The 12,501-nt window shown below is 36.4% G+C and overlaps 1 protein-coding gene across 1 annotated transcript in view; it reads left to right on the forward strand.

The window, feature by feature from the left end:
- The window catches only part of CDKL5 (cyclin dependent kinase like 5), an 81,685-nt gene that overhangs the window by 24,962 nt on the left and 44,222 nt on the right, over positions 1 to 12,501 (forward strand). Inside the window, exons 3-6 of the mRNA XM_058800330.1 lie at positions 1,973 to 2,018; positions 5,039 to 5,175; positions 8,130 to 8,250; positions 9,374 to 9,433. Coding sequence (XP_058656313.1) covers positions 1,973 to 2,018; positions 5,039 to 5,175; positions 8,130 to 8,250; positions 9,374 to 9,433 — 364 coding nt within the window. The remainder of the gene's footprint in view (positions 1 to 1,972; positions 2,019 to 5,038; positions 5,176 to 8,129; positions 8,251 to 9,373; positions 9,434 to 12,501) is intronic.

Raw genomic sequence — 12,501 nt, forward strand, 5'->3', positions numbered from 1 at the left:
GTGTCATGTATAACTTCTTAATTGTTTATGAGACATTAGTGGTCATTTCACTGGTTTAATGAAATAGAAGTCACAAAGCTTTGTAAATGAAAATTTCTTAAATGTTAGATTTTTTGGAACTGTTTGTGTAACTTTTTCATCCCTCTTATTGAGGTTGTTCTGTTCTTTTTGTTCCTAGAACCACTCATGCTTTAAGTACTGTAAATAGTTAGAATCCTCCAGGATGTTTGATAGCATATCTTACCCAAGTCTTTGAAAGACCTTGACCCAAGAGCTTTTAAAACTTAATTTCCAAAGTAATCACATTCCATGTTATCAGGGTATGGCAGAGAAGCCACGTGAACTAGTTTTCTTGAATGAATCAGAATTGCTGTCTGTGTGAAGATACATGTTTCAACTTCTATATTTCTTTCAGTGGACTTAGCTGTTACTTTGACAATAAAAACACAGCCTTTTTGTAGCTGAAACATCTAGAAATTTTTCTTTTACCTCATGTTAAATAGACATATAATACTAATAGATAAATTCGGTTCATCTGCAAAGTGCTGTATGCAGGCTGTCTAAGCATAGGCATAATACAGTCAGCAGAGGCTTTTTAGGGCAGTTACAGTGTTCCTTGTCTGAAAAATCATTCAGTGGCTTAATTAGCCAGACCACCTATCAGTAGATACCAGAAGTGAAATAAACTAACTTTACTCACCCTCTTAATGTCCCTTCATAGTTCTAGTAACTATTACTACTCTTGCTAGAACTAGAATTAGTAAATATAACAATACTGTAACTCAATAGTAGAAATATAATTAGTAAAATAAGTCTTTCAGTTTATTTCAGACCATTCTTTCCATGTGCTTTTGTTTTAATTTGGATCAGGTATTTTACATGTGTCAGGTTCATGTGTTAGAATCATTTGAAATGAAAAATGGGGTAAATGTTTGTGTTACTCAATAACTGGTTATGCACATGTCTTCAGGTATTCTAGAATGGCTTCATTTTTAGTGCTGTCCTCCAATCTGGCCTTTGTATGCTATTAACAGTGGGATGTTGCTGTTTTGTTTTGTTTTTTTAAACTGTGATGTTTGGTAAAGGTGTGCAAGGTAGAGCTAGCTCATCAAGTACTCGGGTAGCCTCCTGCCTGTCTGCTCACAAGCCCTTACCCTGTGACTTTAATGTTTCCTCCACTTTTAATGTTTCTTCCATGTCCTGCTGCTGAAGTTCAGTGTCTGCATCATTATATGAACAGACCTGAACTAGGCTACCTTTTGTCCATGTGCTAAATGCATTCCTGCTCACACAAGAGAGAATCTTATACAGAAAAATGTTTTAGTGAGTAGAGAATGCTAGAGGAGTGCAAAGGCAGGTGGACATCAGGAAGTTATCCCTTATGACTGTTCAGTAAGCATGGTTGAACACTGCCACATGCAATTACTGATGCCCATTTTGGATAGATTTCCCTTAAGATGACAAATTTTTAAAAGGAGGCACAGAGAAGCTACTTTCTTAATACTGTGTTTTTTGTGGATGTTTGAAATTTGAAGCCCAAAAACTTTTGGCACCAAAATCACAGGTCTGACTATAAGTCTTATACTGGCACAGTGTTTTCAGTTCACCTCATAAACACCCATATTCATACTGTGGTTAGATAAAGGATTGCTAGAGCTTCAGAATAACTAAGGAAGAAGAGTCACAGGAAAAACACTTCTGACTATTTTTCTGTTATATATTACAAGGTGTTTAAATATGAACTCTATTGCTTTTGTACTGGGGATCCTAATTGTGACATATCTGCTGTGTGTGGGTTTGTGTTGCAGTTGGCCTGATCACTGAGGTATTTTCCAGATTTTAAATTCATTTCTTTGCGTTGTGAAATTCCTTTTCCTTCTTTTTTCCTTCCTCTGATGCTCAGGAGAAAAAAGGCAAGAGAAAATGCACAAAAAATCTTGCTCATTTCCATTTCTTTGCTTTTATTTTGCAGGAGACACATGAAATTGTGGCTATCAAGAAATTCAAAGACAGTGAAGGTAATCTTTTCTGCTGCATGGTCTTTAATGTCAGTAACTGCATTGTTAATATCTATTTAGTTATATTTAGTTAAAATGACAAGTCTCATATTACAAGATATGATTTTAAAAAGATAATGATTTATTAGCTCTGTAAATATTCAAGGCACTTGATCTTTCATACCTTCCTAGAGACTGCATTATACACTTTAATTAGATAACTACATTTGATGCATCTGTTTTAATGTGGATGAGATTGTGGTGTTGTACATGGTAGTAAGATGCACCATTTGGAGATTGGATGTGACCAGAAAATGTGAAAAGTCCTATTGTAATAGTGACTTGCAGAGTCCTTAGGCTTTATCACCCTTCATCTGTGAGAGGGGTTCTAAATGTCAGAGCAACTTGAAGTTGCAAATGGAGGAGACTGAAAGAAGTTGTTGGGAAGTTCAGTCACAGGAAGATGAATCTGGGAGCTCTCAGGGATCCATGGAGGGAGCTGGGTGTGAGGCAGCAGCTCTGCCCTCACTTCAGTGGGCTTCAGTCTCCTCAGGAACTTGCTCTTTGCCCCTTCACTGCAGACCCTGAGTACTCTGTAGCATTGCTGAGTTTGCTGAGAGGGAGGGAGAGCCAATTTCTGCAAGGATTAGTGTTGCTGGCAAAGAGGGAAGGAAGGACACACAGGAATTACTCTGAGTACTGCACACACACATTCCTCACCCAACAGTAACAGACCCAAAGGACTGTACAAGACAAGGCTGGTTCTCTGACCCACACTTGGGATCAGGGAATCACCAAATCCATATCCATAGGCAGCACTGACAATCAGCCATGAGAGCAGCTGTGTGCCTTGAGTGCATCAAAGTCAGCCCTGAGCCCCAGAGACCTGCACAAACAGCAGAAGTGTGAGGTGTGAGAGGATGATCCTGGTGTGAAGTGATGCTGCTGTGCTTTGCTGTGTACTGAGGCTTTAGTCAAAAGTTAGCAATGGTGTTTAAAGAAACAGCAGACACTTTATTTTAGCAAAATTTCTGGTTTTGCTATCCTACAGGATTGCTGGTGGCCATGAAGGTGGTGTTAGTTACAAGGGCTATATTTTTCAGTCAGACACAGCAAAGTCTGATTTGCATCTTGTTTTGCACAGTACAATCTCTGCTTGGCAGGTCATTTTCCCAGACACTTGAAGAGTGTATTTGATAAATGTTTTAGCTCTGCTGTTCAGAAATCTGTTTTAAATCCCTGTCAAGGATGTAGAAGATAGTTTAATTGTGGTGACCATCTTTACCAGGTCACAAGAGTATCTCAGAATTGCTTTTTGGAGTTGCTGTGGCTATTCAGTATAGATCCTAGGAAGTAAATCTCAGTATTAAGCCCTAAACAGGATTATTGTATTAGCTTGTCTACCAAAAAATGAAAACAAAAAATGCAGCATTGCCATTAGGTCTGGCTTTCCAAGGGTATTACATAATATCAGTTTACATGACTGATGACTGCTTTTCAGATTTGTAGCTAGTTGTTTACGAGTTTCTGGAAATATGACAGAAGTTCTTTTGATGGATTTGATTCAGCCCATTTCACATCTGTCTTGTTAATATGGTAGTTCATTAGAAGTTTGAATATACTGTAATTGTTTCTATTGACATTTTTGTTTCACTGAATTTTTGCCGTTGTTTGACATATGAATACTAAATGTGCTGGAAAGTGACTGTCTTTTTTATAGACGAGATTATGCAATCAGGCTGATGCAAGCCAACATCAAGCACTCAGTTTTAAAATGAAAAGATTTAGATTGCTCTAAATTATATATGTTTTAATCAAAACATTTGTGATTATAGTATTTTGTTTTCCTTTTCCCTCCTGCTGCACTTCAATTTTTTATTTTCCCCCTCTCTCTTCTGATGATGATTAGTGCATTTGCCTGACCAGTGTTATTGGCTCTCCCCTGCAAATATCTTCTGGCCTTTTGCCTTGGGAAAACAATTTCTTGTTTCTTCTTCCTCTAACTGTCTTTGTGGTACACAACCTGTAAATGTGATTTAGTTTTGAATTTATTCAAAACAAGCATTTCCCATTTAGTAACTCTCTGTTGTAGATAACAGTCCTAAGTGATTAAGTATACTGTTTCTATGTGCATGAGCAAATTTACTGAATTAATGGATTTCATTTTACTAAATGAAAAATAAAACCTAATAGTCAGGTTTGCTTAACATATCATTGCTGGTATCCTTTAGAACCTATTTAGTTCTGAGCCCCTTAATGATAAGCAGTGTATGAAGCAGTAGTGAAGCACTCCTCCTTTCTTGAACACCTTTCAAACAATGAAATTGTCAAATCAGTTAAATTAAAATTACATTTAATTAACAAAACAGGTAGATTTCTTGACTCCTTTGAATTAGATTCAGGACTTCGTTGCATCAATACTTACTCTGCTGCCTCCTGTGGCTGCTACACTGGTCTGGCATTGCTGAATTTCCTTTGACAACCACATGGGGAACCTACAGAACTTAAAGATCTTCAGTCTTATAATTTTTCATGGCTTTTGGAAAATAGAATTATTTCAGAATCAACTGCATTTATTTGGTATTGGTCAAAGATGAATTTTGCATTCCCATGTTTCTGCCGAGGACAACCTTCCCAGTGGTTAATGTGTGTGTTGTGTATTTGTGGGGTATAGCATGTGCACACACATGAATGTTTTTTTGAAGCATATTACTTCCCTTCATAATAAAAAAAGATAGAAATGCAAACAATTTGTTTCTTATGGCTTTCTCAGCCACAGGAAACCTTTATGGAAGTGATGAGAAATCTGTGAGGGTTGTATAATAAGCACAGTCAGTATTTACCTCTCTTCCAATGCAGAAGTATGCAAACAGAGAGTCCACACTGGAAAATAATCTTTTTTTTTTCTCAGTAGTGTCTAAAGCCAGAGAATTTAATCAGTGGTTGAGTGGTTGAAAATGAATCTTTAGAACGCTTTTTACTTGGAGGGTTTGTTTTGTTTTTTAATCAGCTTACTCTGTCACTTTTTCTTCACACTCTAGAAAATGAAGAAGTCAAAGAAACCACTTTACGAGAGCTTAAAATGCTTCGCACTTTGAAACAGGAGAACATTGTGGAGCTGAAGGAAGCCTTCAGAAGAAGAGGAAAATTATACTTAGTGTTTGAATATGTGGAAAAAGTGAGTTGAGTTTGTCGTATCCTTGCCACCATTATATTCTCAGCTTACTAAAAATGTCTTTAAAATTGTTTTTTAAGAAAAAAATTAAGTTATCCTAATCTCTAAAGAGAAGCAGCAGAAACTTTATTACAATATGTTGTGAGATGGCAGCACTGATTACTGGTGTTCTTATGTCATGTCTTGGTATTAATTTTAAAAAATTCTTCCATTTTTGAATGCCAACATGTTAAAAATTATGCAGACTGGGATACATATGATTTCAAGAAAAATTTCCATCTGAACTCTTTAATCCAGTTTAATTGTAAAGCTGGATAACTGTCCTGTTATGTTGTGTAATGAGTCTTGACGTAGTCTTTTAAAACAGGATCATCGACTTTTGACTTTGGAATCTCTTTCAACTTTCTCCACCCTTCCCTGTTAAAAATAGGATTTGTTTGTGTATTTCTGTAACAAGGCCACTATCAATAGTTGCTTAGAGGGATTTGGCAAAGACCACTGTCATTAACTCCAATCCTGACCTCATTTTGAAACTATTCCAAAATTTCCTTAGATTGGCCTACTACTGCCAAGCATCCTGATCTGTTTCCAGGGAGAAACAACCTTGAACAGATTGGTCTTTTGTCATTTTTGCAACCTTCCCTCTGAATTCTAACCATTTAGCATTCTTCAGAGAAACACTTGGATGGTATTCAGATACACAGAGTGAAAGAAAATGCAGGTTTAAATATGTCTATAGCCTTCATGAGTTACTGTTCTTTTGACTGAAATTTTCATTTAATTTCCTGCCAGTGTGGTGTTGAGGTCTAGCTGAGTGCTAGTCCTCTGCAGTCAATTTTCTCTCATCTAAAAATTTCTCACCCTAAAATGGTGTCTCTTTTACATCAAGTTGACAACTTATTTTGTAGTATAACTTAACTACATAATGTGAGATGACCTATATTAGCCCACAATTTGGCAGAAATCAGTTTTGGTTTCCACCAGCAGATCAGCAATTTCTAATGTGGTGGATCTTACTTGGATCTAACATTCAAAGTTTAACTTGTTTCACCCATGTTCATTGTAATTGTTCCAGACACATGAAATGTCTTTGATCATGTACCAATTTAGAACATATATTTAATTTTCCATTGTAGTTGACTTGACTGAACTATCTGGAGAAGTGGGTTGAAAGAGCAGCATAACTAAAAGATATTTAATTGATCTGATAAGGGGTATATATTAAAAAACTGGTTAAGATCAGTAAAAACACCAGGCTGCAATATCTATCATTATTTACATCAGAATAAAATAATTTTGTAATAAAGATAGGCACCATGTCTGGTTTGTACATAATGTCATTTCTGTATTAATGTTCACCTTTCTTTTCAGTTAAACTTTGAAATAAATAAACATTTCTTATTTTCAGGTATCTTAAGTATTGTCACCCATAGTTTCTTTGAAGACCAGGATGTTTCTGAATTCTTTGGATGAGGGAAAAGTAGAAAGAATTAAATAAAATGTGGTAGAGTAGACTAATCTTTTGTTTAACTGGTAATGAGCACTATGTGTCCTTCAGGGCACGTTAACTCTGCAATACTGAAATCCAGATTACTTAAATTCACATTTAGTCTAATCTCCTTTGTTCATCATCCCCTTAGTTAATGTCTTCATGTAGGATTATATCTTCCTGTGTTGATGCTATTATTTTGTTTTTTATTTGTAACACTAACTTCTTGACTTACTTATCCAGATCCACAGCCTTCTGTGTGGACAAGAATCTAACTAAAATCAATATGGTTTCTTAACAGAAAATTCCTTCCCTCAGATTTGAAGTGTGTTTGTAAGAAAACTCATGCTCAAGCACATACGTTCCTGTATTTACTCCCAAACTGCAAAACTTAGAAATATTTTCAAATATCATCAAAATCTCTACTGTTCATTAAAACATCTTTCAAGAGAAACCTCAAAAATTTTACTTTACAGCTAAAGAAAATGTTTGTCAAAGACAAGGTAAATTTACTTTTAATGAAAAATCTACAAATGCTCAAATCCATAATTAAATGAGTTGTGCAAGGCAGTATAGCCAAAATACTCTTATTTCAGTGTTCAGTAAATAAGACTTTTTTTCCCCTCTCTTCAAGTGGACTGCTGCTGCCCATTATTATTTCAGAAATCAGCATACAAACTTCATTGTACTTCTAATTGTGCAAAATTAGAGACAACTGTTAACATAATGGGAATCTAAGTGTTCTTTTTCAAAGAGAAAATGTACTAGTATAAACAGTAAGTTTATTTTCTTTCCTATTTATATCCACAAAATAGTTGGCCATAGTTGCTGTAGTGCCAAGATGTCCAAGATCACTACAACTGATCTGTAGCTATAGGATACTCCCTAGGTTTCTATTTATGCCCCTGTGAGGCATTTTTATATCTGTTACTTCATTTGCAGTGAGATGCTTGTGTTGTTTTACATCCATCCATATGCAGATACAGTTGGTGGTTCATGGTGGCCCTGCATGGTGTCAAAGTGGCAGAATTAACCTAATGAAGAGAGCAGTGTGTTAAACCATTGTTGAATATTTACAAAATGCTTTGATTTGATAAACTTTTTGTATGGCCTCACACCTGACCTGGTGTTTCTGTTTAAGCAATGTTTTGTAACTCAATGACTCTTCAGGTGTTTCAGGAAAAGTGGTTTGCTGGCAGTCTTTTAAGGACTTATGGCATATTTGTGGTTCACCTTTTAGGATTATTGTCTTCCTTTTAGGATTATTGTCTTCCCAACTGTTTTCTCCAGAATGAAAACAACTAGTAGAATGCTTATGATTAAAATTCACTCCCTGAATGTTAAACTACTGGTTTTCCATAGCTGAGCTCTTTAGCCCAAATATGTTGCTTCAAGAAGGCTGAAAGCATGTTATCTTCCAGCAGCTAGAGTCTAGCTCTTTTAAATGATGTGTCTTTTAAATGTTTAGAATATGCTTGAATTGCTAGAAGAAATGCCAAATGGAGTGCCACCAGAAAAAGTGAAAAGCTACATCTACCAGCTGATTAAAGCAATTCATTGGTGCCATAAGAATGATATTGTTCATAGAGGTAAGTGTGTACTTCTCCACATGGAATAAGGCTCTTTCTAGAGGGAAACATCTTACAGCTTGAAGTAATTTGCATTTACCATAAATATAAGTAATTGCTTTCTATCAACAGAAAAAAAAATGTAAATTTGGCTGGGTCTTAAGTCTGCTGCATGGCTCCAGATCATTTTAAAATGAAATTCATCTACATTCAAAGTTTGCTGTCCACTGTCTTTGGGAAGTGATAAGGACAGCATACTGAAACTGCAGGAACAGACAGTGTCTAAGAAAAAGGATTTCTTTTAAACGTTTCATGGCAATCAGTCATTTCACTTTTGAATCTAATAATAGAATGTTAGAAGAAAAATAACCTAAAAATAAAGTCTTGTTTTACTTCTTGAGGCAGTTCCTCCCAGCTCCCTTGACTTTCAGCTCTGTATATTTACTTTCTCCCTAAGCTTCAAGCACTTAAGAGTACACATCTTGATGAATTACTTCATCTAGTTTTATGTACTTTATCCTGATTCAATAAAATTGTATTTTGCTTTGTGACTTTGCAAGAGTAACATTTTTAATTAGTATTTCCAATAAGATAAAATCCTCTCATAGTGTTCTTTTTATATTTAAGACCAGCATGATTCTGAAAATAGTTTTAAAGTGTAATTTGAAAAATGTACCATATGTATAATAGAGGAATGAAAAAGGGCTTACAACTGGGCAAGACAGTTTTTCTAAAGAAATTACAATTGCAAGATCAAATGATCATTATAACTGAAAATGTTGAGCACAACATGCTTAATATTTTAGTGGTTAACTGGATAGTTGAATATCAGTCCTTTCTTTTATTAGTTTGCAATATGAAAGATGGGTATTGGTTTTCTGCCCAGGAATATCTGTAAGCACATTTTATCTTTCCATATTTTGTTGGGAAACACTTTAGAAGACTTCAAAAGGCAGAAATTAATTCTGCCTGTTCACAAACTGAATTGCTGGGAGCTGTTTCAGCAGTTGCTCTTGTAATGCTTCATTTATGATTGCATGAATATCTCTAAATAAGTTATAATGAAATAATATTTGTTGACAAAGTCCAAAATTGAGAGAAGTTAATAGCTTTTTTTCTCTTTCCACCCACTCTGATACTTCAGATATCAAGCCAGAGAATCTCTTAATAAGCCACAATGATGTTCTGAAGCTGTGTGACTTTGGTAAGTTTGGAAGATACCTGTTACTTACCCTTTTAAAGAAAATCTCTTGCAGTGCAGTTTTGCCTTATTTTGTAAGAGTTCTGCAGTATGTACTGTTTAAAAGTCTTCCAGCAGTCAAAATTGATTACTGTTTCAAGTTTGGGGCTAGTATTTTAATTTGAAAGAATTCTGGTCTTAATTTGCATACCCTGTGAAATACCTGTGTTAACATGTCTATAGAAACACTGCATTTCTCCCTTCCTGTATTAGACAAGGTTTCTGCTTTTGACATTGCTGAGGCTCAGCTGAGAGAAGCACAGATGATGAGCTGATCAGGAGGCTGGCAAAACTATAGGTTTATCTGGCCTGTGTATTAAAAGAAAAGATAATTATTACTTGTTTAGTAAAGACACAGTACACTTGTACTTTCCGTGTATTTTTTGAACCATTAGCTTTTGTGGAATGTTATGTGTGCATTTATAGATTCTTTTGTTACCTTAACTAAGGAATCACATGTCCAGCTGTGATTAATGACAGAATGACTGGAGGTCAGAGTCAGAGCTGTACATGTTGGGTTAACTTTGATGTTTTCTGACCTACCAATGCCTGTTTAATGTCAGCTGTAAGGCTTTGAAAAATCATCACCCAAGTACAAGGCGAACTTTGCCCACGTGAGTAATCCAAGAAGACAACAGGGCAGAATGTTCCAACAATCTGTATTTTTATTCTAAATGCTACATAAACACAGAATAAAATATTGTTCCTTCTGAAAAGCCTACGGTTTGGCTTGGTAAATAAAAGCCAATTCCATAGTGTTTCCTCAAGGGCACTTTTCAGTAAGAACAGTTTAAAAGCTGTCATTTCAAACCTCTGCAATTTGGAATGAAAAGAAGAGCCACTAACAAAATAAATGAAAATAGTTCTTAAGGAAGACAAGAAAGGTGTTTGTCATTTGCAGTGCTGCTTATTTCTTTTAATCCTGAAGGCATTTTTGCTTAAACACTCAGAAACAATAACCATTCTAGGAAAAACGTTAGAATATTTATATAAGTCCATGTAAGTTCTTTGCATTCAGTGCCATTTATTCTGCAGTGCAAGGTACTGCACAGCTCTGACAGAACATCAGGATACTCTTGTGTGGTGCTCTTGGTGCCTTTGCCTTTCTGGCACCCACAGGCCTCCTGTCTGCACAGCTGTGGTTGCCCTCCCTCACCTTACACTGATTATCAGGGTGTCACCCCTGCCAAGCAAACCCCTCTGAGGGACCAACCCACTGCCCTGTGCAGAGCTGAACAACCAGCACAGGCTGTGCCCTGCACAGTGCATGCCCAGTCTGGGCTAACCTCAGCACAAGCCAGTGGGAGTAAGGAGCAGGAGTGGGTCTTTGTGGGAGCTGTACACCCCACACCCTCCCTCCCTCCTTTTTTTTGGGTGAGGGATGGCCCTGCTTGTAGATAATGCCATTAGAGTTGTCACATGGCATCAGCTGACAGATCTCTGCATGGGAACTTGTGTCAGCATCCGCTGTGCAGCAGAATTGCAGGAAAATAAAAAGCCAGACAAATGGTATGCTCATGTTTTGGACGTCAGTTTTTGCAGATAGAGGTGGTGTGATTTCTGCCAGCAGTGGTGCTCTCTGTGGTCTGTTGGCTTTCTGTGTGCTCCAGCCACGTTCTCTCTGCTGCTGGAAAAGATGTGCAGTCACAGTGTACTCAGAGTGATCAGCATAATATCAAGGCAGGAAAACTGTTACAGGTATTTCTGTGGTTCTTAATGTGCTTGTGGGTTAGTTTTAATTTTAATTGGCCTTTCAGGTTTAGTTGAATTTAAAACTCTGAGGAACTCTTGTAAGATGGAATCAGTTTTAATTTTTTAGTGTTATTACTAATTGACATAATTGCTAGTAGGTTAAGCTATTACCGTAAAGTACATGTCAGAATGCTTTTAACCACAAGTGTTTCCTGAACGTGCAGAGATTAGGATATAAGGATTTGCCTTGTAGCATGTTATGATATCCTGTCTGACTACCTTGCTCGATTCATGTTTTGGAACACGGGTACAATGTCACATTCCTCATGTGATTACAAATGCAAAGAAAAGAATAATGCATCCCTTTGCAATAGCCCACTGGACAAAACCAGTTTGAACAGAAAAGATCATAAATTTTTAATGAGATAATTCTTCATAATCTTTGTGCCATGTGTTCTGTACATACCGTGCTAAATAAAATTGAGATTGGTTGTTGTGTTTGCCTGGACACATGTTGTGTGGGTGTCATTTCTGCCAATAGAAGTGGAAAAAGAGAACAGTACAAAGTGCTGATTACAGGAGATGCATCTGACTGTTGGAAATAATTCAGTTTTCTGACTAGTGTGTTTTGCTTTTTCAACACCAGGCCTTCAAAATTGCTTGTTTTAGCAACCTCTTAATTTCTCTATGGTGTGTAAGCATAGAAATCGTGAAACAAGGGACTGGAAAAGACCTCAAGAAATCCTCTAGTTTTTCCACCTACTCAAAGAAAGGATTAAGAATGTCTGTGTCATTCTTGACAGGTGTTTGCTTAGTATATTCTTAAAATTCTGAATAATAGAGGTTCCCTAGTGTTCCTAGGCATCTATTAAAGTACTTAGATGTCATTAAGATTAGAATGCTTTACCTTGTATCTAACTTAAATGTACCTTGTTACTCTGTAAGAAAGTGACAACCTCCTCCTTTTTTTTCTTACATCTTTTTTCTTGACATCTCTCCTACCATGTTCTGAGTTGTTTAAAGTCCTTTCCTGAAATTTCTGATCTTGCTTTTTTCTTTCTGCAGCATGATGCCTTTGCAAATGCTATTGATTTCATAGTTGCTCTCACCCAAATCTCCTCCTATCTTCATCTTCTAATCTGTTCTTGCTTGCTGTTTAGAGTTGATCTAATCTCCCTAGCTTCCTTCTCTTATTTCTACATTCCTGATACCTCAGCACAATTTGGAAGATGGAAAAATAAGCAAACTCCATCATAACCAGAAATAATTGTTCCCATAGAAAGATGTGTTTTCCTGAACTGTTAGTTCTGTCCATCATCTCTCTGCATGGTGTCATGGGG

Source organism: Ammospiza caudacuta, chromosome 2, assembly GCF_027887145.1.
Source record: "Ammospiza caudacuta isolate bAmmCau1 chromosome 2, bAmmCau1.pri, whole genome shotgun sequence".
NCBI classification, from domain to species: Eukaryota; Metazoa; Chordata; class Aves; order Passeriformes; family Passerellidae; genus Ammospiza; species Ammospiza caudacuta.